The following is a 19,635-nucleotide window of genomic DNA, read 5'->3' on the forward strand; positions in this document are numbered from 1 at the left end:
AAGGATGCCATTGTTGACATCTGTCTTGTTTGTTTTATCAGTGCCTCTCCTTTCAGATTGTCAAGTAATTTCTTCCCATATTGTTCCACATAGAACCTGCACACTTTGTGAAGAAACTGAGGGACCATGCTTTTGAAAAGGGGAAATTACTGTTGCTTGAATGCACATACGCTGGAACCCCAGAAATACGTGTGAAATGGCTCAAGGATGGCCATGAAATATTTTCTTCTTACAAATACAACATCACAACCACTGAGACCTCTTGCATATTGGAGTGTCTAAGCAGTGACAAAGATGCTTGTGGAAGATACTCTTGCGAAGTTTCCAATGCAGCTGGAAGCGACATCTGTCATTCTCAAGTGTCTATATTAGGTTTGTGTCCTAGAAATTACTTAATTGTGTGTACTGATATAGTAAAATGTCTTTCTTCAGTGTATATTACTTTTATTCATCGACAGTGTATTTTTTTCCACTGTAGAACCACCATACTTTATTGAGAATCTGGAACCAATGGACGTGACTGTGGGAGATGCAGTTTGCTTGAAATGTCAAATTGGAGGCACACCTGAAATAAAAGTGTCCTGGTTTAAGGCAGATGGAAAAGTGAGATCCAGTGGCATCTGCAAAATGGAGTATACAAAGGGTGTAGCTTGTTTGAAATTCACTAAAGTTGCCAAAACTGATACTGGTGAATACACTTGTAAAGCTGAAAACAGCATAGGCTCTGCCTCCTCAAGCTGTCGCATAACAGTGCAAGGTGATGGTCCTCTTAACAAAATCCCTTTCATTTTAAAGTGACTTTACTTTGGTATTTTTGTGAAGTATGACAACATTTATCATGTGTGCAAATATTCTGTTTCAGATGTCAAAACGCCACCATCCTTCACAAAGAAAATAATGAGTCTCCAGCAGACTGAAGGACAGCCAGTTATATTTGAGTGCCGCATTGCAGGGTCCTCTCCTATGGAGGTCTCTTGGCTTAAAGATGGCGAACCTTTGAGATATGATGACGAATACTCAATGTCTTTTGATGATAACTCTGCTGTCCTAAAAATTGCCAGAGGTGAAATGAGACATTCAGGGGAATACACGTGTGTTGCTACCAACAGCGTTGGGACAGCTTCTTGTAGAGCTAAGCTCACACTTCAAGGTTTGTTGGGTTCTGACCTGTGGTCGAAATGTACTGCATGATAAAATCTCTTTGTCGTCTTTTTGATTTTCAGTCAAATGTGTTTACAACATGTTGTATTTTCCCCCACTCTTCCATTTGACTTCCAGAGCCAAGATATCCTCCAGTTTTTGATAGAAAGTTGTTGCCTGTGGATGTTACAGTTGGAGACAGTGTGGAACTTGAATGCCACATGACTGGATCTTTGCCAATAAAGGTTACATGGTCAAAGAATCATAAAGATATCCGTACAGGGGGAAATTACAAAATCTCCTGTGTGGATAACACCGCACGGTTGACCATTCTGAAAGCAGATAAAGCAGACTCTGGCCAGTACTCTTGCCATGCTAGTAATGAGGTCGGAAAGGACTCTTGTACCACTGAAGTTTCCGTGAAAGGTATTTGACCACTGGTTCTCAGTTTCGTTGTCTCTGCGTCATCTGCATGGATCTCATCTTGTTTTCTTTACATGATTTAAAATGTGTACGATTAATATAGTGATATAGTAAAGGACAAGTTTAAATGTCTTTATTTTTGCCCTCAGCCCTGCCAAGTCTGGTGTTGTGGCGGCCTTGAAAACCTGCTAGTTTCTTTTAAATCTTGAGAATTCTTTTCACTCATTTCCAGAGCGCAAAATCCCTCCTACTTTCACCAAAAAGCCTTCAGAAACCATTGAGGACACAGAGGGCAAGCTGGTGAAGATGGAAGCACGCGTGTCTGGATCACAGCCCATCAGCGTCAGCTGGTACAAAGATGGACGTGAAATCTACAGTAATGACAACTGCGAAATGTCCTTCAAGAACAACGTGGCAGTGCTGTGTATCAAGAAGGCTCAGGTCTCTGATGCTGGAAAATATTCCTGCCAGGCTTCCAATGAAGCTGGAACAGCTTCCTGCCAGGTGTCAGTAGTCATTACAGGTATGTTTTAGTCCTTTAGTCCTTTTTTGAATGACCCCATAATTTTAATTATTTAATTAATGTGTTTTTCAATATATTGAGTTTATATGTGGATTCTGTATAAAATATGTGGATCCCAACTCCTCTCTCCCAATCTAGAGCATAAGATGCCTCCCAAATTTGATCAAGCTCTCAAACCTGTGACCATGAATGAAGGTGAGAGGCTGCACCTGAGCTGCCATGTTCGTGGATCCCCACCACTGAAGATCCAATGGATGAAGGACAGGAAGGAGCTTAAGTCCTCCGATCAGACCAGGATTACGTTTGTAGATGGCACTGCCACTTTGGAAATCAGCTCTACTTCAAAAGCAGATGCTGGTGACTATCTCTGCAAGGCAACCAATGATGCTGGAAGTGAATTCTGCAAGTCCAAAGTGACAGTAAAAGGTACTTATATTTATGTAGTTTTTCCTGTAGTCGTTGCTTTTTTTCACATGTGAGGTTGTGCATACAAAGTTTACATGATCAGGGAAATATTAGTTCAGTAAAGTCATTGCTAATTCATGTGGATTTATCAGATTTAGTGTGCATATTATATATCATTTAGGTAATACATTTGGTTTGAGTTTTTGGCATTCATATCCTTTTTATAAAATAAAATTCAGTCAGGCTTTCTCTTGGGAGTAGTTCACAGTATTTTCAATTTAACTGCATCAAACTATTCAACACCACAAATTTTTAAACAGATGATTATGAATACAAATAAATCACTCACAGCACCGTAAAAATCAAAAGGTTAAAAGATTTGAAAAGGCAATTAAATAACATCAAATAACAAATAACATTAAATAACAAACTGAAGGTAATAGATTAAAACAGAATTAATTATGACATAATAAAACAAGTTATAAAAATGCAAAATCAAGAGGAAGACTAAGCCACAGTATGTTTAGAGCTCCCTAACCAAACCTGATGATATGCTTTTTGCATTTTGTATTCATACCAGAATAGCATAGCTCAAGCAACTTTGATGAAGATCCTTCGCTTGGTCCTTGATTATTGTGTGTATCTTGACACTTTCAAAGGACATTGTCATGCAATCTGTTTAAATCATGTTAGTTCAAAATAATTCCAAATCATATTTTAATATGTTAATAATTGGTAAAAACTGACTGCATTAATATGAAGAGAAAGTGCTGATCACAGCAGCACTCTGCTGTACTGTAATGTGAAAAAAGAGTCTTTAAAATTAGAGAGGATATGATCATATGAATGCCATGTTATTAAGGGCTTTTAACTTTGTTAAACCAAAAGGAAGGCTTTGGGTCATTGTTCAGTCTTGCTCACAATCCACAGAATTACACAGAAGAATAGCATTATTATTAAGGGGCAGTGATGATATCGCAAAGAGCAGGATTCAGCTACTGATTGTTTTGACAGTGCATACTGCAAGTCACCCTACCTAGCATCAGGCTATAATAGACAAACTTTATTTTGCTCTTCTCAATATTTGATTCCATCAGAAAATAAGAATATATAAGAAATATTTGGCTTAGGAAATATGCATTTCAGTGCAATAGAAGACGTACAGCAGCGAGCAACTGAAAAATTACTCTAGCTTTATTATGTTCTGGTAGAATACTGTGTTGTGTTTTCAGAAAAAGTTCCTGGGGCACCAGCAGCCCCTGCAGCAGCCCCAGGAGCTGCCAAACCTGCCAAGAAATTGGACAACCTGTTCTTCATCGAAGAGCCCAAGAGCGTCCAGGTGTCTGAGAGTAAGTGACAAAGAAACATTTATTAATATGAATAAGATGAACATAGGGTGAGGACGCACATCAATCTTAGAGAGCAGAGTAATAGGACATTAAGACTCTCATGGTGCATTATAGGCATAAGTCTGTAGATATTTGATTTTGCATATATTTTCATAATATTTCTGTATTGTTCTTGGGTTAGTTCGATAGGTGATTTTATTTCTTATCTGCTTTAATTTCAGAGAGCACTGCAACTTTCATTGCCAAAGTTGGGGGAGATCCCATCCCCAATGTGAAATGGATGAAGGGCAAGTGGAGGCAGATCACTCATGGTGGCCGAATCACTGTTGAGCAGAAAGGACAAGAGGCAAAGCTTGAGATCAGAGAAGTGACCAAAACTGATTCTGGACAGTACAGGTGTATCGCATCCAACAAGCATGGAGAGATTGAATGCAGCACAGACTTGAATGTCAGTGAAAAGAAGGAGGTTGCAGCACTTGAGGGAGACTTCAGAGCTAAACTGAAGAAGTAAGTGTGTTTGCTGGAAAAGTTACTCCATATAGAAAGTTAAACTATTTTTATGGAGATTTGTAGGTAAAACTTCACCCGCAAGAAATTTAAGGTTTTCTTTCTTTTGCGTAGGACACCATCCAAACAGAAGAGTCCACAGGAGGAAAAAGAAATTGACATAGTTGAGCTGCTGAGGAATGTGGATCCCAAAGAGTATGAGAAGTATGCTCGCATGTATGGGATCACAGACTTCCGTGGACTTCTGCAAGCTATTGAGTTCCTGAAGAAGGAGAGAGGGGATGAAACTAGCAGAGTGGTAAGTAAGATTATTTTTTTTTTTTACACATAAAAAAAGATTTTCATTAAATTAAATGTTGTTTCCTGTTGCATGCTGTTTTGCTATTTAGTGCACTTACTTATTGTGTTTTTGTGATATGCATTGGTTAGTTACTAAAATTATTTACTGTAAATGGGTTAGTTTGTACTCTCATGCACTTTTTAAATTTGGGGTAAGTTTTGGTTTCACAGGGGTGATATTTAGTTTATTTGGTGTATGTCTTGATAAATGCTGACTTTATTTAGTGTGCCTGTATAATATTGATTAAGCAGCTCAAAGCAATCCATACACCAAATCAATCCAAAAATGATCAGTATTTGAAATGAGGAAAAGTAGGGAAATCACAGTGCTCCTATTCTCCCATCCAGGAAGTGGAACATGGAGCAAGGGAATCAGATGAGGATTTGGCCCGGCTTGTGTCTGACTTGCAAAAGAGAATGGAACAGACAGAGGTAATTAAAAAAGAACTATGTGTATGTCTATGTTTATATTCATAACATAGATCATATAAAAGCTTTATAAGTCACTCTCTGTAAGAGCAAGTGTGAAGCAAATGATGTAATGTATGATTTTTTTCTTTTTAAATATAACCTTAATATATATCTGTAACATTACCAGTAAACATTACAGGTTTTTGATAGGAGTAATGTAACCATGTCTTTCATTTCAGCCTATAACCCTGATCAGAGACATCACCGATCAAACTACAGTCACAAATAAAGATGCAGTGTTTGAATGTGAGATCAAGATCAACTACCCAGAAATCAGTCTGTCCTGGTACAAGGGAACACAGAAGCTGGAAAGCAATCAGAAGTATGAAATCAGCGTTGTAGGTGACCGCCACATACTGAAAATCAAGCGCTGTCAGCCTGGAGACCAGGGAAATTACCGCATTGTATGTGGCCCTCACATTTCCAGTGCCAAATTGACAGTTGGTGAGTATCCTTCTGTCTGTTATTTCAACCTGCCTGCATGTTCCTGTCATTTATGAACGTCTTCTCTTTGAGGCAAAAGATGACAAAGCATTTCTCTTTTTTCTCGTTTCCCATACAGAACCTGAGGTGGAGGAATATCAAAAGGCTGGTAAGGAAGGCCAAACTTGTACATTTTCTGGCCCTGTTACATACGCAATATGCCCTGTTCTTTATGCAATAACACAATGGATGGCTTGTAGAGCCTCAGAGCAGATATCTAATTGCTTTGATGTATAGAATCTCTCAATAAAAGGCCTTAGATTAGACAGCCAAGGTTGTTTCACTTGCAGATATTTAATCAGGGAACCAATTGCAGATCTTGATGTAGAAGGTTTGTGTTAATCACTTAACAGATGGTGGAGTTGTTCTAACCTTCTGATGTCTGTCATCCTTACTAACCTCTCTCATTCTACTTTTTAAACCAAATCTTTTTTCTTTCATTTTTGCACTCTTCAGTTTTTTTTTCCATTTTTTCCAAAAATAGTCTTGTGAACAATATTAAATCGGTTATTTCTTCTTTTTTGGGATCATTTTCTTGTTTTTGAATTTTTTTAATTCAATTATATTATGGTTACGATGAACATTTTTTTCTTTTTTTAACTATACACATTTTTTCATCTTAACTCTTGTGACACCAAGTAAAACGACCATCTCTCATCTCTCACATGCACCTGTTATACAAGTACACTTTTGATGTTTGACATGAAGAAAATCGCCACTGAACTGCCAACCCGTTTTCATTTGTTATAGCTGAAAAAATCCGTTTCACAAAGCACATCCAGAACATTGTGGTGAACGAACGACAGTCCGCCACCTTTGAATGTGAGGTGTCATTCGACAATGCTATTGTCACGTGGTACAAAGACACGTGGGAACTCAAAGAGAGCCCAAAGTACAGCTTTAGAAGTGAGGGCCGACGTCACTTCATGACCATCCGCAATGTCACCTCAGAGGATGAAGGTGTGTTTACCAGTGTCATATACCAGCTTTCGTTTCCATTACCTTTTTAAAAAAAAAAAAAAAAACAACAATGGAAATTCAATCATCTTTATTGATAATCCTGTAGGCGTGTATTCTGTGATTGTGCGATTGGAACCCAGGGGAGAAGTTAAAAGCAGCGCAGAACTTTACCTGTCAGGCAAAGGTTAGTACCATTATCAGCAAACCCAGTTATTCCTGCGTACATCGTTCATCGGCCCTGATTAGATTGAGAAATAATATTTTGCCTGCTTCTTTCACAGAAATTGATTTAGGAAGGGTTCCTTATGGTAAGTATTATGTTTTCAGATTGAACCCCCTCCCCCAAATTAATAAGAAACACTGGCAGCGTTTTCCACTCCTCATACCCTCATACTAACATAATATGATATATAATATACACGTCGTATGTCTTATTTAATATTTATATATAAAAGAATAACTTAATAATGATATGTTTATATAATACGCAACTAGTTTAAATTTAAATTTATATGAACTACATCTCTTAGATTTCCCTGATTCATCTATACAAAGGCCTGAGGTACCATCTGCAGTTACCTCCAAATTAGGTAAGAATGGGACATCAGATTTGCAACAGACTTTTAAGCCTGAATACATGAGTCTATCCATGCTATCATCAATTAAATCATTCTCTCATATCATCTATTAATATTACTTTGCAAGTCATTAAAAATTTCACTTAAAATGTTTTTTTTTAAGCTGAGTCTCCTGAGTTTGGTTATTATGAAGAAAGGACAGAAATAAGAGGTACAATGCACCTCACTACCATGTTTGCCATTAATCCACCGATTGTTCAATCATCCCTCTATCCCCTTCTTCATTAACATCTGTTAAAAGTACTTGTTTTTGCAAGTGGATAAAGAGATAAATCGTTTCATTGAGTCTCACATGCAAGTCTAACACTTCCAAACTCATGTTTTTTGTGGAGTTTTTAACATGTTAATTTTTTTTACTTTTATATTTTTTTTTTTTGCATTTTTTTGCATTTTATTCTAAATATTCATTGTTGCCCTCTGTTAGAATTTGAAAGTTGGAGCATTCAAGAGGAAAGAGTTAAACAAGAAATATCTACAAGGGGAGGTATACTGAAATTGTGTTACCATCCCAAGTTAACTCGTGTCTTGGTCCACATGATCATATTAACTCTTGACCCTCATGGTCGTTTTAACTCTTCTTCCATCTTTTTTGTTGAAGACCTCACCCTTGTCTGATTCACATGTTGTCAGTTTCTGTAAATCATCAGTGTTTTTGTTGTCTCGTTGTTGTACATTAATTGTCATTTTAAATGTTCCAGTTCATTGCTCTTCTGTGTTTGTTTGTTCTTGTTTTGTGTGTTTGGAATTTGTCATGGTCTCCACTCTCTCCATTCATCCTTATTAATCCCTTTTCATTCCCTCGCAGTAATTGTTTCTGTGTTCCACAGAAATATGTTGGGTCTAAGATTTTCAGTTTTATGTGTATTCGTGTTCCTCTTAACAAATGGTACTGACTGGGAATGCATAATTTCTAAGCTGAGTCTTATTCCTGTTGTCAGCTCCAAGGGTACCTGTTGATGAATCTGTCCAACGAAGCGCTGTAGGAATGAGAGAGGAAGTGCCGATTAAAGGTATTGTACTGACAAGAGAGCAAAAATGTTTGTCGCAGTCATGGCTTGTGGCTAGGTAGTGGCAAACAACCATGAAATACTCTTTTTAACGTCAGTGTGCTTTTTGTCACTTATTTAACGTCAGTTTTAACTGTCTCAGACTCTTTGTCAGTGTGCTTTTTGTCACTTATGCTTTTAAAGTAAAAGCAGTTTGTCCCTGTTGTTCTCTGTATGTTAACCAATAAAGCTCTCTGATATGTTGTCTGTAATTCACATCTTTGTTCTTTGTATATGCTTCTTGTTCTTGAGATCATGCTTCTGCGAGGTTTTGTCTGCTTGTGCCCGTCTTGTATTTTATTTGCTTCCATATCTCACCACTTAAATATGGCTATGCATCAGTGCTCACTTAAATCTATGCTTTGCACTGGTAGTTTAACAAAGGAAATGTCTTTTAAGTTCCCGAAGCTTACGTGAAACCTGAACCTGTGCCCGCCGCCCCAGCCGTGCCAGAGGCACCAGCACCTCCTAAAGGTACCAAACTGTGTTAACTAGCATCTCTATTCACTCTTTCTACTCTCATATTTTAAAATATAAATTACATCTAACATTTCACGTGTTCTGTTTGTAAAAAATAATGATGATAATATCTTTCTTTCCTCTAATGTTTTTTGTGTCCTGGAAGTGTGTGTCATCTTGTGGAGTCTAATTCATAGTTTGGTTTATTTGGTTTATTTCTGTGTATAACTGTTGCAACTAATGGTAGAAATACAAAGGAATTCATACAGAGTGCATGGTTTTTTTAAGTACCTGAAGCCAGGAAGCCTGTGGAAGAAATGATCACACCAGTAACTGTGCCTGAACGTAAAGAGCGTCCAGCACCTCAAGGTACAGTCTTACATGTGATTTTTTGTCCACGTTTTGTCATTGTTTTGTTTTTATATGTCAGCAATATTCTTTTCCCTGTCTTTAAATCAGTGTTTTTTCAGATTTGTTTTCTGTCTAAAAGTCAGTTATCTTATTAACCTTGAATTAAACTTCTGTAACATTTGTTTCATTGTGTATTCTGTGATGTTCCACTGTCCTGTATGTTTCCCTTACCTGGTATTCACCTGGCTTTACAGGACAAAGGGGGGATGTCTTAAACAAAGATTAAAAAAAAGAAATTAATCTTCAAATCCAAAATGTTTGGTCATACCTGTTTACACGATGGACAGGTTACTTCATGTTCCATTTATATTGTTTAATGATTGATTTTGTTATTAATTACTTATTTGTTATTAATTGTTTTGTTCACTTTGTCACCTAAACTAAAATCTTAGTTGGTTAATTTATATAAATGTCTTCCAATGATTAAAAGAATATGAAGAACCCAAGAAGATTGTTCCTCCACCAGCTCCTACTCCTCCTCCCCCTGCTAAAGATCAGGTCGCTCCTCCAAAAGGTATAAACCCTGTGTTCCTTGTGTTTACTCTGTCTGTTAAATGCTGTCATTTTTCATTCATGTCAGTGCCCCATATGTTTTGATGGTGTCTCGCTTCTTTGTTTTGTTGCAAAACCTTCTTCCCATGTTTTTTTGTTTGGTGTCTCCTGTGTCTCCTGTGGCTCCGAATCACTCTTAACAAAGCTCATAGACCATGGAAAGCTTTAAAAGTCTATAACATTTGTCCGTCTTATTTGTCAGTTTGTCAGTCTGTTTGTTGCAAGCAGAAAATAACTTGTTTGCAGATCGTTTTTGCTCTTGCACCTGTCTTAACTCTTGTCCAGTGAATTTAGACATAGCATATTGTAACGGTTATGTATTTTTATTACCTGAAGAAGAACCTGTACTTATACCTCACGTGGCTCCTGAGCCCAAACCCCACGTAACACCCGAACCTAAAGAGGCACCTGCCAAGGTGGAACCTGAACCAAAGCCTGCACCCCCAAAGAAAGTTGAGGCACCCCCAAAGAAAGTTGAGGCACCCCCACCCAAAGGTATTGTTGCGTCTATTGTCTTTTCAAGCATAAATCTTTGTTTGTGAGTGTACATGTCTGTGTCTGACTGTTTTCCTTTCTTGTACGTCTTAGTCAAATGTAATTTATGTGTTTATGAGTGTACATGTCTGTGTTTTACTGGCACTTTTCCTTTTTTGTATGTTTTATTCAAACGTAATTTATCTATGTTTGTCAGTATACATATCTGTGTTTGACGTGCTCTTTTCTCTTTTTGTATGTCTTAGTCAAAAATAATTTATGTTTGTGAGTGTACATATCTGTGTTTGACTGGCTTCTTATATAGAGGAAAATCTTAAACTTAATTTGCTCTGTTTGCTTAATAAAACTTCCACGATCTAAATAGTACATGAAAAAATGTCCTTTAAAGTTCCTGAGGAACCAGAGAAACCAGAACCACCAAAACCAGCACCACCTAAAAAACCAGAGCCAGCTAAAAAACCAGAGCCAGTGCCTACTGTTCCAAAGGAGGCTGCTCCAGAGAAAGGTAGAGTTTTATGCCAATTGCTACAGGCGCCGCTGTTTGCAGCTTTAGGGCAAATAGTCCCGCAGTCTAACTGCTTTGAGATTGTAAAGCTAATAACAATCTTCCGCTTTTCTTCTTTCATAAGAGTCCATAACGTTAAGTGGACTGTGACCTTTTCTCTTCTGTCTAAATGTTTTCTGTACTAACATTAAGAAAGTATTTGAGAATATCACTCCATTGAGGCAGAAGTCCCAGAGTACTTAGTCTTCTACACTCAAGTCACACATTTCAATTATTCAAAAATGTAGCAATTTCTAAAAAGTTTTACTGTTTCAAACTGATATTATCAATATTTTTTTTACATAACACATAAATATATATAAACATATATATAGGAAAATGAGTGTAACTGTTTACAATTTTGAAGGCAAAGAGATGGTTTGATTACTGAGTGGTCAGTGTGTCTGTCAGTGATGTCCTGTCCTCTGTGAATGTTTTTAAAGTGCCTGAAGTTATACAGACAACAGAAGTTGCTGAAAAGGTTTCTGTCACGGTCTATAAAAAAGAGGAGGTGACTCTTATCAGAGGTACAATCACCTTGTCTTGTTTACCTCCATCTGTATGAGCGGTGCTGGGATCCTTTTCCAACAGTAACGCTTTTGCTTAATTTAGTTCTTAATACTTTTGTCTGCTTGTTCATGTATCTAAATGTTGTCTCTCTGTGCATTTTTAATATGATGCATACAGCTTATTAGTAGAGTCCAAATCAGGGACTCATGGTTTGTTCAATCATCAATCATAAACATAAGCACCATTAATCACATTCATGTAAACTGGCTTGGCTATACCCTGATGTTTTTGCTCATCAGGGCCAAATAATCTGCCATGCTGGGTTGGCCTAGATGATTTAATACAAAATTAGCTTTAATAACTAGTATAATGCCATCAACATTTCACCCATTTCCCATTTGTCTTTGATGTGTTTGTATTTCCTGTCTCAGTATTGTCAATCTATTCTTTGTAGTTGTCTGTGTAGTTGTCCGTGTGTACACATACATGTTCTGTGGGCTCTTAAGCTCTTAATGGTGTATTTTGGTTCGTTGCCCATAACTTAAACATTCTTTTAAGTGCCAGAAGTCCCCAGGAAGATGGAAGCTGTTGAACTACCACAGGTTACTGTTCCTAAAAGAGCAGAAGAGGCTCCAGTGGAGGTAGCCCCTCCAAAGAAAGAGGTCACTCCAACAAAAGGTACTTGAAGAGCTATCATTCAAAAAAGCAATGTGCTCCTGTACTGAAATTTCAAATTTTTTGCTTACTTAGTTGGGCTTTTTTCTTGCCCACTGCTAATTTGCTAATGAGCAACTTGGAAAAAAAGTGTCAGAACCATCGATTTTTGTTGTCTTAATGCAGCTGGCAAATGCAGTGTGCAATGTTCTATACCTGGTGCACAAATGACTGAAAAAATGTTTTAGGACAGAAACCTCAAGTGCAATGACTACGGTGACTAATGACAGTCTAGTCAGCTGCTGCTGTTCAACAGCATTGCTTTCAAGAGGTCAAATGAGTTGAATGATGGGAATGCTTGTGATGGAACACTGGCTCGAGTGCAGAGCGGTAATGTAGCAACAGTCTGTGGAGTAACAGGAGTAACACAGGAGTAACAGCTGGACCCTGGTACAGTGAACATTCTAAGCCTGGTAGTTCCACTCGGTGGCACTATACAGCGGCAAACAGTTTTTGCTGCTGTGCTGCCTTGGAGAGCCGTGTAGCTGCCATTTCAAATGTCTTTCACTCATATTTTAGTGTAGGTGCTTTAGTTACTCATCAGATAATGCAAAGGTATGCGTATGGTCTCAAGTAAAGGATGACATCAAGGAGTACTCACATACATAGTTTATGCCAAATATAATAACATATCAACATATGCTATCTAAATAGACTGCTACAGTCAAAATGGCTGAGTATAATTTCTGACGATGGTCGATTTGGTGTGCTAACCTGCTCTGAGATGATAAAATTTAGTGGGGTTTTCTGAAATGATTTCTGTTTGATAGCCCAAGCATATAATTTCCAGCAACTCTCTGAAGATACAACTAACTCCTGATTATTCAGCAGTGGATTATTTGGACTGCAAATTGTCTATGCCAGTAGCTCAAACTGTATACATGTGCAGTTTGAGAAGTTGCTAACTTGCAGCCAGAATTTATAGCCAAAAAATACAGCCATTTTTCATAAATGTTCATCAAAGCTTGCTGGCCCTCTTTGTGTAACTAGTAACTAGTAACAATAAATAGCAAAATTACTATGCCTCTGCTAGTTATCTTACCTTGTATTATATAACTTGCTGCAAGTATATTTGTTTTAAGCGTATTATGTTTAACTACTATATGCAGTGATTAAACAGGTTTTTAGCTGTCCAGCTAGCAGTCATTAGTTGATGTTATTTGTTGTTAAAATCAGATAATCAATGGAAGTTGACTGTACCATTTCCTGCAGTATTAGGTCATATCTCAAAAGACAGTCCACCAGGCACCTCAAAGCAAATTCTGTGAGATGAAGTATGGAAAATGCAACCAGACACTATCATCAGTAACAGTAAAATTTTCACAGCAAAAACAGCAAAACACTTTTGCACCTGCGTTTGCCTACTGCCATATGAGTCAACAAGACGTTGAATGTTTATTCTGGTGTTAATGTTGATGTGTGTAATTGTCCAGTCACGTGCGTCCTGTTATGTCCTTTTATTTGTTTTCTTGTTTTTCTGCATATTTTGTTTTGTGTCTTCTACAAAGCTGCAAGCATGCTCAGTGTGGGCACAGGTGTTGTTTATAAGTAAGCCCCAGGTATGTTAAAAGGTTCTTAAAAGGCTGTGTAAAGCTGTACTTCATTTAAGTTTCTTAGTTGGCAATGAAATCAAGCTTTGGAACCAGAGGCCACTACATAATCAGAACCAGCACCTACAGATTCGGTAAATGAAGGAGAATGAAGGAGAATAAAAAGGAGAAGATTCATATCTCTCATAGAGGGGATGCCAGTTAAAGGCACTGACTTCATTGCTTTGAAACTCTTAATGTCCTGTGTAATGTCTTTTGTAATATCCTGTCAAATTCTTTGCTTCTGTTTACATTAGTACAACACAAAATATGAAAGTGCATAATATTTAAATTTATTTAAATTTGTGATTTGTAAACACAGTCTACTGTGAACATTGAAATGGACAGATCGTCTACATATATGCATCCTCATCAATCTACAGATAAGCTGTATGCTCAGAATTTGTCTTGAGTCTTGAGTAAGTCCTGTGTATACTTTTGTGTCCTTTTGTGTTTTCATATTTGTGTCTTCCTTGTGTCTGGAAATATCCAATACGTGTATGTTTTTAAAGTACCAGAGGTAAAACCGATGGAAGTGCCTGTAAAGAAGCCTCCAGTGGTTGTGCCAGAAAAGAAGGAGGAGATGATTCCTACCAAAGGTATGCTTGCAGCCACAAGTGTACGTCAGCAACATCTTCTTGTGTGTCTTCTCCATTCTTTATTACTCATATTTGTTTGTTGTGTGTCTGTGTAACTGGAATTGTCTTCGTTGTATCTGAAAAACGTCCAATATATACATATATATGCTTTTAAAGTGCCGGAGGTAGAAAAGATCGAAGTGCCTGTAAAGAAGCCCCCAGTGATTGTACCTAAAAAGGACGAGGTGGTTCCTACCAAAGGTATGCTTTAAGCCACACCTGTACGTCAAGCACATCTTCTTGTGTGTCATCTTCACTCTTTATTACTCATGTTTGTTTGTTGTGTGTCTGTGTAATTGGAATTGTCTTCCCTAAATGTGGAAATGTCCAATACGTGTATGTTTTTAAAGTACCAGAGGTAAAACCGATGGAAGTGCCTGTAAAGAAGCCTCCAGTGGTTGTGCCAGAAAAGAAGGAGGAGATGGTTCCTACCAAAGGTATGCTTGCAGCCACAAGTGTACGTCAGCAACATCTTCTTGTGTGTCTTCTTCACAGCTTATTACTCATGTTTGTTGTGTGTCTGTGTAACTGGAATTGTCTTCCTTGTATCTGAAAAACGTCCAATATATACATATATGTTTTCAAAGTGCCCGAAATAGAAAAGATTGAAGTGCCTGTAAAGAAGCCCCCAGTGATTGTACCTAAAAAGGAAGAGATTGTTCCTACCAAAGGTATGCTTTAAGCCACACCTGTACGTCAACAACATCTTCTTGTGTGTCTTCTTCACTCTTTATCACTTGTGTTTGTTATTTGATGTGTGTCTGTGTAATTGGAATTGTCTTCCTTGTATCTGAAAAACATCCAATATATATATATATATATATGCTTTTAAAGTGCCGGAGGTAGAAAAGATCGAAGTGCCTGTAAAGAAGCCCCCAGTGATTGTACCTAAAAAGGAAGAGATTGTTCCTACCAAAGGTATGCTTTAAGACACACCTGTACGTCAAGCACATCTTCTTGTGTGTCTTCTTCACTCTTTATTACTCATGTTTGTTGTTTGTTGAGTGTGTGTGTAATTGGAATTGTCTTCCCTAAATGTGGACATGTCCAATACGTGTATGTTTTTAAAGTACCAGAGGTAAAACCGATGGAAGTGCCTGTAAAGAAGCCTCCAGTGGTTGTGCCAGAAAAGAAGGAGGAGATGGTTCCTACCAAAGGTATGCTTGCAGCCACAAGTGTACGTCAGCAACATCTTCTTGTGTGTCTTCTCCATTCTTTATTACTCATGTTTGATGTGTGTCTGTGTAATTGGAATTGTCTTCGTTGTATCTGAAAAACGTCCAATATATACATATATGTTTTCAAAGTGCCCGAAATAGAAAAGATTGAAGTGCCTGTAAAGAAGCCCCCAGTGATTGTACCTAAAAAGGAAGAGATTGTTCCTACCAAAGGTATGCTTTAAGCCACACCTGTACGTCAAACACATCTTCTTGTGTGTCTTCTTCATTCTTTATCACTTGTGTTTGTTGTTTGTTGTTTGTTGAGTGTGTGTGTAACTGGAATTATCTTCCTTGTATCTGAAAAACATCCAATATATACATATATATGCTTTTTAAGTGCCGGAGGTAGAACAGATTGAAGTGCCTGTAAAGAAGCCCCCAGTGATTGTACCTAAAAAGGAAGAGATTGTTCCTACCAAAGGTATGCTTTAAGCCACACCTGTACGTCAAGCACATCTTCTTGTGTGTCTTCTTCACAGCTTATTACTCATGTTTGTTGTGTGTCTGTGTAACTGGAATTGTCTTCCTTGTATCTGAAAAACATCCAATATATACATATATATGTTTTCAAAGTGCCCGAAATAGAAAAGATTGAAGTGCCTGTAAAGAAGCCCCCAGTGATTGTACCTAAAAAGGAAGAGATTGTTCCTACCAAAGGTATGCTTTAAGCCACACCTGTATGTCAAGCACATCTTCTTGTGTGTCTTCTTCATTCTTTATTACTCATGTTTGTTGTTTGTTGTTTGTTGAGTGTGTGTGTAACTGGAATTATCTTCCTTGTATCTGAAAAACATCCAATATATACATATATATGCTTTTAAAGTGCCGGAGGTAGAACAGATTGAAGTGCCTGTAAAGAAGCCCCCAGTGATTTTACCTAAAAAGGAAGAGATTGTTCCTACCAAAGGTATGCTTTAAGCCGCACCTGTACGTCAAGCTCATCTTCTTGTGTGTCTTCTTCACTCTTTATCACTTGTGTTTGTTGTTTGATGTGTGTCTGTGTAATTGGAATTGTCTTCCTTGTATCTGAAAAACATCCAATATATACATATATATGTTTTCCAAGTGCCCGAAATAGAAAAGATTGAAGTGCCTGTAAAGAAGCCCCCAGTGATTGTACCTAAAAAGGAAGAGATTGTTCCTACCAGAGGTATGCTTTAAGCCACAACTACTTCAGGCACATCTTCTGTTGTGTCTTGTTTACACTTTTTTTACTCATGTTTGTTGTCTGTTTAATGGGATTTGTCTTCCTTGTGTCTGTAAATGTTCAATATACATATCTTTTTAAAGTACCTGAGGTAGAACAGATGGAAGAGCCGATAAAGAAGGCCCCAGTGGTTGTGCCTAAAATAGAGGAGGAGATGATTCCTACCAAAGGTACACTTTAAGCTATGGCTGTACTTCACACACATCTTCTTTTGTGTCTTCTTCATGCTTATTACTCATGTTTCCTGTCTGTGTTGTGTGTCTGTAACTGGATTTGTCTCTGTGTAATATAACTTTACGTTAAGGAACTTCTTGTAGTTTCAGTGATGAATAGATAAGGTACAGATCCCTCTAAAAAGTGCATCCTTTGAACTAAATATGAGGTGTTCTTTAAAGAGCCTGAAGTCACCAAGAAGCCAGAAAAAATCTTGCCTCCTGGACCTACTCCTAAAGTAGAAGCAGTGCCTCAGAAAAAAGAAACTCCTGCAATGAAAGGTATAATAATGCACCTCCTCTGGAACTGAACTTTACATACCAGCAATTCTCTGTGTTATTTATGTGTAATCACATTTTCCCTTTTGTTTGTGTTTTGTGTTTGTGTTTTGTATTGTGAATTTCTTTTTCACCACCCTCTGGTGCTACTTCTTAATTATCAAATATGTATTATATTTTAAATTATTAACAGTACCCAAGAAGGCTACAACCACTATTATCCAAGAGATGGAGGAGACAGAGAGGATTTCGCCTGTAGAACAAGTTGGTCTCCTCAAGGAGTTATCCTATGAAACAAAAAAAGCATTGCATGGAACTGAAGACATTTTGTTTGAGCCACACACTGTAACTGTTTCAAGTGAGGTTCCTTTTATGAGGGAGGATATACCTCAAAGAAAATTCAAAAAAGGAGAGAAATCTGTAATGGAGGTTTCTTCACAGAAAGAAGCTTCCCCTAGGGTGGTCATAAAGTCTCAAAAACAGGGAAGAGAAATTCCTAAAATGGAAGAAACGGCTCCTAAAATTGAAAAAATTAAACTAAAGAAAGCTGTAACTGCTGTAACTCAGAAGGTAGAGGAGGTTTCAACTGGGATAGAGAGGATTTCTCCTGCAGAAGAAGTTGGTCTTCTTGAGGAGTTGTCCTATGAAACCCAAAAAGCATTGTATGGAATTGAAGAAACCTTGCAAGAGCAAGACATTTTATCTGTTTCAGAAGAGAGTCCTATTAAGAGAGAGGCGAGTGGTCAGAAGTTGTTGCCATTGGAACAAGATAAAGTCTCTTTCAAGAAAGAAGAGAAACCTGCAATGGATGTTTCTTTAGAGAAAGAAGTTAGCCCCTTATCTTTCAAGAAAGAAGAGAAATCTGTAATAGATGTTTCTTTAGAGAAAGAAGTTAGCCCCAAATCAGTCATCAAACCCAAAAGAGGGAGGAAAGAGATTCCTAAAATGGAAGAAACGACTCCTAAAGTTGAAAAAATTAAACTAAAGAAAGCTGTAACTGCTGTGACTCACAAGGTGGATGAAGTTTCAACTGGAATACAGAAGATCTCTCCTGTAGAAGAAGTTGGTCTTCTTGAGGCATTGTCCTATGAAACTCAAAAAGCATTGTACGGGATTGAAGACATCTTGCAAGAGCAAGACATTTTGTCTGTTTCAGAAGAGATTCCGATGAAGAGAGAGGCGATTGGTCAGAGGAAGTTGCCGTTGAAACAAGATAAAGTCTCTTTCAAGAAAGAAGAGAAACCTGCAATGGATGTTTCTTTAGAGAAAGAAGTTAGCCCCTTATCTTTCAAGAAAGAAGAGAAATCTGTAATAGATGTTTCTTTAGAGAAAGAAGTTAGCCCCAAATCAGTCATCAAACCCAAAAGAGGGAGGAAAGAGATTCCTCAAATGGAAGAAACGACTCCTAAAGTTGAAAAAATTAAACTAAAGAAAGCTGTAACTGCTGTGACTCACAAGGTGGATGAAGTTTCAACTGGAATACAGAAGATCTCTCCTGTAGAAGAAGTTGGTCTTCTTGAGGCATTGTCCTATGAAACTCAAAAAGCATTGTACGGGATTGAAGACATCTTGCAAGAGCAAGACATTTTGTCTGTTTCAGAAGAGATTCCGATGAAGAGAGAGGCGATTGGTCAGAGGAAGTTGCCATTGAAACAAGATAAAGTCTCTTTCAAGGAAGAAGAGAAATCTGTAATGGATGTTTCTTTAGAGAAAGAAGGTAGCCCCTTATCTTTCAAGAAAGAGGAGAAATCTGTAGTGGATGTTTCTTTAGAGAAAGAAGTTAGCCCCAAGTCAGTCATCAAACCCAAAAGAGGGAGGAAAGAGATTCCTAAAATGGAAGAAACGATTCCTAAAGTTGAAAAAATTAAACTAAAGAAAGTTGTAACTGCTGTGACTCACAAGGTGGATGAAGTTTCAACTGGGATACAGAGGATTTCTCCTGTAGAAGAAGTTGGTCTTCTTGAGGAGTTGTCCATTGAGACGCAAAAAGCATTCTGTGGAAGTGAGGACAATTTGTTTGAGAGAGACATTTTATCAGTTTCAAGAGAAATTCCTCTTGAGAGGGAGGAGATTCCTCAGAAAAAATTATCACTGAAAGAAAATGAAGTATATTCCCAAAAAGAGGTTTCAGTGGAAAAAGAGGTTCCCCCTAAGTTAGTTATTCCACCCAAAAAAGACAAAATGTCTTTTCAGAGGGAAGAAACTCTAAAAAAGAAACCTGTAAGGGTCCCTAAGAAAGAAGCTTCTCCTCAGAAAGGTTTTGAGTCAAAGGAAGAAATACCACACAAAATGGATGAAATTACACTAAAGGACAAAGAAATTTCAACCAAGAGCATAGAGGATGCCACTAAAAAAGATGAAATTTCTTCTAAGAAAGATGAAATTGCTCCCTCTAAATCTGCAATCTTTCCAAAAAAAGAAGAGCTTGTACCCAAGAAAGGTAAGGAATCAAAGGAAAGAAGTCCACATAAGGATGAAACTCTTCAAAGAACAGGAGAAACTTCCATACAGAAAATGATCA

The 19,635-nt window shown here is 37.6% G+C and overlaps 1 protein-coding gene across 1 annotated transcript in view; it reads left to right on the plus strand.

The window, feature by feature from the left end:
* ttn.2 (titin, tandem duplicate 2) overlaps positions 1–19,635 on the plus strand; it is a 171,503-nt gene that overhangs the window by 54,199 nt on the left and 97,669 nt on the right. Inside the window, 39 exon segments of the mRNA XM_036544926.1 lie at positions 94–372; positions 479–757; positions 863–1,150; positions 1,279–1,566; positions 1,796–2,086; positions 2,225–2,512; positions 3,724–3,840; positions 4,062–4,347; positions 4,462–4,645; positions 5,035–5,118; positions 5,337–5,601; positions 5,720–5,749; positions 6,391–6,600; positions 6,707–6,784; positions 6,882–6,908; positions 7,131–7,190; positions 7,342–7,389; positions 7,663–7,722; positions 8,177–8,248; positions 8,684–8,758; positions 9,032–9,112; positions 9,585–9,668; positions 10,043–10,201; positions 10,590–10,706; positions 11,189–11,272; positions 11,814–11,933; positions 14,071–14,157; positions 14,314–14,397; positions 14,547–14,633; positions 14,784–14,867; positions 15,031–15,114; positions 15,267–15,353; positions 15,504–15,587; positions 15,754–15,837; positions 15,990–16,073; positions 16,240–16,323; positions 16,483–16,566; positions 16,707–16,793; positions 17,019–17,117. Of these exon segments, the coding sequence (XP_036400819.1) occupies positions 94–372; positions 479–757; positions 863–1,150; positions 1,279–1,566; positions 1,796–2,086; positions 2,225–2,512; positions 3,724–3,840; positions 4,062–4,347; positions 4,462–4,645; positions 5,035–5,118; positions 5,337–5,601; positions 5,720–5,749; positions 6,391–6,600; positions 6,707–6,784; positions 6,882–6,908; positions 7,131–7,190; positions 7,342–7,389; positions 7,663–7,722; positions 8,177–8,248; positions 8,684–8,758; positions 9,032–9,112; positions 9,585–9,668; positions 10,043–10,201; positions 10,590–10,706; positions 11,189–11,272; positions 11,814–11,933; positions 14,071–14,157; positions 14,314–14,397; positions 14,547–14,633; positions 14,784–14,867; positions 15,031–15,114; positions 15,267–15,353; positions 15,504–15,587; positions 15,754–15,837; positions 15,990–16,073; positions 16,240–16,323; positions 16,483–16,566; positions 16,707–16,793; positions 17,019–17,117 (5,073 nt within the window).

This window comes from Megalops cyprinoides, chromosome 14, assembly GCF_013368585.1.
Source record: "Megalops cyprinoides isolate fMegCyp1 chromosome 14, fMegCyp1.pri, whole genome shotgun sequence".
Classification (NCBI taxonomy): Eukaryota; Metazoa; Chordata; class Actinopteri; order Elopiformes; family Megalopidae; genus Megalops; species Megalops cyprinoides.